Below are 3,530 nucleotides of genomic sequence, written 5' to 3'. Positions count from 1 at the left end.
GGAGCGCCGGGAGCTTGTCCCAAGGAGTCCACAAAGATGATCCAAAAGCTGGAGCAGTTCTGCTCTGGGGACAGGCTGAGACAGTTGGAGTGTTCAGCCTGGAGAAGAGAAGGCTCCAGGGAGACCTTAGAGCACCTTCCAGTGCCTGAAGGGGCTCCAGGAAAGCTGGGGAGGGACTTGGGACAAGGGCAGGGAGGGAGAGGACAAGGGGGAAGGGATGAAAACTGGCAGAGGGGAGATTGAGGTGAGACATGAGGAGGGAATTGTGGAGTGTGAGGGTGGTGAGAGCCTGGCCCAGGTTGCCCAGGGAAGCTGTGGCTGCCCCATCCCTGGCAGTGTTGAAGGGCAGGTTGGATGGGGCTTGGAGCAACCTGGGCTGGTGGGAGGTGTCCCTGCCCATGCAGGGGGGTGGATCTAGATGATATTGAAGGTCCATTCCAACCCAAACCAGTCTGGGATTCCATGATTCTGTGACCTGTGTCTCACCTGTTATGAGGTCCAGGTCTCACCTTTGCTGAAAGTCCCAGAAAGAACCTCATCTCTCTTTGTGTTTTCTTGTTTGTTTGGGGTTTTTTTGCAGGCCTCCAAGAAGCTGGTGGCAGCCACAGGGCAGCAGTGCCTGCCCCTCTGCCTGGACGTCCGGCAGCCCCAGACCATCGTGGCAGCAGTGGATGAGGCACTGAGAGAGTTTGAACAGATCAACATCCTGGTGAACAGTGAGCTCTGGAACGGGCAGGGAAGAGCTGGCACTGCCAGGAAGGGTGGCTTTCAGCACAGGGCTTGTGTTTGCCCAGTGTCTGTGTCCTGCTTTGGCCTGGGAGTGGCCAGGCAGCCCTTGGGAGCACAGAGGGATGAGCTCAGATGGAGCTCAGGGGTGGGCTCAGAGGAACCAGTGGCCTGTTCTCCATGCATGGCCCTCCAACCATCACTGCTCTCACTGCACCAGCACCCCCTGCCCTCAGGCTGGCTGTACAGCTGAGTCCCCAGAGCCACCAGGTGTTAATCCCCTCACCAGTGCTGTTCCCACACAGAACTGCTCACCATCCCTCCCTCAGAAAGGCTCTGAACTTGCCTGAGCTCTCCTGGCCCTGTCCTGACTCTGTCCCTGGCTGCTTATTCTTCAGATGCTGCAGGGAACTTTCTGTGCCCAGCCAGCTCCCTGTCCTTCAATGCCTTCAAGACAGTGATGGATATTGACACCCTTGGCACCTTCAACACCTCCAAAGTCCTTTTTGAGAAGTATTTCCGGGTGAGTGGAACTGCAGAGGACTCAGTGGCTGTCTCTCCTCACCCAGCTCTCTTGTCCCACCACAGCCCAGTGCTGCTCCCCACTAACTCCACACCTCCTGTCCTTCCCCAGGACCATGGTGGGGTCATTGTGAACATCACAGCAACCCTGAGCTACCGAGGACAGGCCCTCCAGGTGCATGCTGGTTCTGCTAAGGCTGCCATAGGTACCTCAATGCTCCTTGCTGGGGCTCTGGGAGCTGTTTGGGGCCAATAAAGAAGCCCATTCTTCCCAAGTATTGGAATGGGAAGATAGCCATGGGATAGTTGAAAGGGTCATTAACCACTGGCACAGGCTGCCCAGGGAGGTGGTGGAGTCACCATCCCTGGAGGGGTTTCAAAGCCCTGTAGATGTGGTGCTGAGGGACGTGGTTTAGCACTGGACAGGGTAAAGGTGAGTTAATGGTTGGACTCAATGATTTTAAAGGCCTTTTCCAACCAGAACTATCCTATGATTCAGGAATTCCATGAACAGGTGTGCTTAGTAGGTCCCTGGGATTGGGATGAGGCTCTTCTCTCCCCCAGGCTTGCTTTGCCGGGGCCTGTTGCTCTTGGCTAGAGTTCCCTGTGGCTTTTTGTCCCTCCTCCCAATAAAAACCCACCAGTAACTGGAATGGTTCTGCTCTCCATGTGCTCATTCCTGTTGTAATCCCTTCCCAGATGCCATGACCCGTCACCTGGCTGTGGAGTGGGGACCCAACCAGATCCGGGTGAACAGCTTGGCCCCAGGCCCCATTGCAGGCACTGAGGGCTTCCGAAGGCTGGGTAAGGCAACCTGGGCCTCCATGGTGGCTTCTTGGTGTCTGTCAGGGAGGGGACCATGGTGGCAGTGCCATGCACCTCACGGGGTACGTGGGCTGTCACTGTTGGCTATGACTTTCCTGCAGCTCTTCTGGCACATCTCTCTGGGCGAGCAGCCCTTCCTGCAGCCTTGGTATCCTTGCAGGGAACTGCTCAGCCCTGGAGGCTGGGAAAGCTCTTGGAGATCCTGTCTTGAACTCATGTTGCTGTAGGAATCCCACGGGTGGGCTCAGACTTCCCACCTCTAACCCTCAGGGTTGTCCCTGGGTTGTCCTCAGGGCTGTGCCAGGATCGCAGCTGGATTCCTTGGGAAGCAGTGCTGCACTGAGTCATCCCATGGTTAGTCACAGAGTGGTGGGGTTGGAAGGCACCTCTGGAGATGGTTCAGTCCAGTCCCCTGCCAGAGCAGCGTCACCTGCAGCAGATCCCACAGGAACACATCCAGCTGGGTTTGGAATGTCTCCAGAGAAGGAGCCTCCCCAGCCTCTCTGGGCAGCCTGTCCCAGGGCTCTGCCACCCTCAGATGTTTTTCCTCACGTTCAGCCTCAACCTCCTGTGCTCCAGCTTGTGCCCATTGCCCGTTATCCCAGCTGACGCTTTCTTCTCCCCCCTTAGGTGGGAAGTTTGCCAAGGAAGCAAAGCTGCTGGACACGATCCCCCTGCAGCGCGCGGGGAACAAGACGGAGGTCGCGCACAGCGCCCTGTTCCTGGCCAGCCCCCTCTCCTCCTACGTGACAGGCACCACCCTGGTGGTGGATGGTGGCAGCTGGCTGACCTCTGCCAACAACTTCCCTGCCTTGCTGGGTATTGCTTCATCCTCTGCTAAACTCTAGGTGACGTGCCTTTCCCCTCCACGGGGTTAGAGCAGGGCTGGCGGCACAAATCCTGGTGGCACAGGGAGGTGGCTGCCCTGGTGGTGGCATTAACTTGGTGACCAGCACCAGGATCTGCCCCTCCCGTGGTAGCCAGAGGGGGTAGGGTCTCCAGGTGAGGGCAGCCAGCCCAGGTGTTGGCTTGGCAGCACTTTCCTCAAGGCTTCCTCGGTTTTTGGGAAGGTGGAGCAGGGTTCACCCCTGTGCTGTTGTCAGAGCAGCATGGGGAACACAGTCATCAGGGTTGGAAGGGACCTCTGGAGATCCCCCAGCCCAACCCCTGCCAGAGCAGGGTCACCTCCAGCAGATTCCACAGGAACATGTCCAGCTGGGTTTGAAATGTCTCCAGGGAAGGAGCCTCCCCAGCCTCTCTGGGCAGCCTGTCCCAGGGCTCTGCCACCCTCAGATGTTTTTCCTCACGTTCAGCCTCAACCTCCTGTGCTCCAGCTTGTGCCCATTGCCCGTTATCCCAGCTGACGCTTTCTTCTCCCCCCTTAGGTGGGAAGTTTGCCAAGGAAGCAAACCTGCTGGACACGATCCCCCTGCAGCGCGCGGGGAACAAGACGGAGG

The 3,530-nt window shown here is 57.9% G+C and overlaps 2 protein-coding genes across 2 annotated transcripts in view; both read left to right on the top strand.

The window, feature by feature from the left end:
• Positions 1 to 2,921, top strand: part of DECR2 (2,4-dienoyl CoA reductase 2, peroxisomal) — a gene marked incomplete at its 5' end in the record, with an annotated part of 7,622 nt that extends 4,701 nt beyond the window's left edge. Inside the window, 5 exons of the mRNA XM_010002836.1 lie at positions 581 to 716; positions 1,125 to 1,249; positions 1,361 to 1,454; positions 1,948 to 2,052; positions 2,704 to 2,921. Coding sequence (XP_010001138.1) covers positions 581 to 716; positions 1,125 to 1,249; positions 1,361 to 1,454; positions 1,948 to 2,052; positions 2,704 to 2,921 — 678 coding nt within the window. The remainder of the gene's footprint in view (positions 1 to 580; positions 717 to 1,124; positions 1,250 to 1,360; positions 1,455 to 1,947; positions 2,053 to 2,703) is intronic.
• Positions 2,922 to 3,182: 261 nt separating this feature from the next.
• RAB11FIP3 (RAB11 family interacting protein 3 (class II)) overlaps positions 3,183 to 3,530 on the top strand; it is an 85,795-nt gene continuing 85,447 nt past the window's right edge. Inside the window, exons 1-2 of the mRNA XM_010002825.1 lie at positions 3,183 to 3,203; positions 3,459 to 3,465. Of these exons, the coding sequence (XP_010001127.1) occupies positions 3,183 to 3,203; positions 3,459 to 3,465 (28 nt within the window). The remainder of the gene's footprint in view (positions 3,204 to 3,458; positions 3,466 to 3,530) is intronic.

This window comes from Chaetura pelagica, unplaced genomic scaffold, assembly GCF_000747805.2.
Source record: "Chaetura pelagica isolate M959 unplaced genomic scaffold, ChaPel_1.0 scaffold1201, whole genome shotgun sequence".
Taxonomy (NCBI): domain Eukaryota; kingdom Metazoa; phylum Chordata; class Aves; order Apodiformes; family Apodidae; genus Chaetura; species Chaetura pelagica.
Note: the sequence above shows the minus strand (reverse complement) of the source record. Positions and strands in the feature narration are given on the sequence as shown.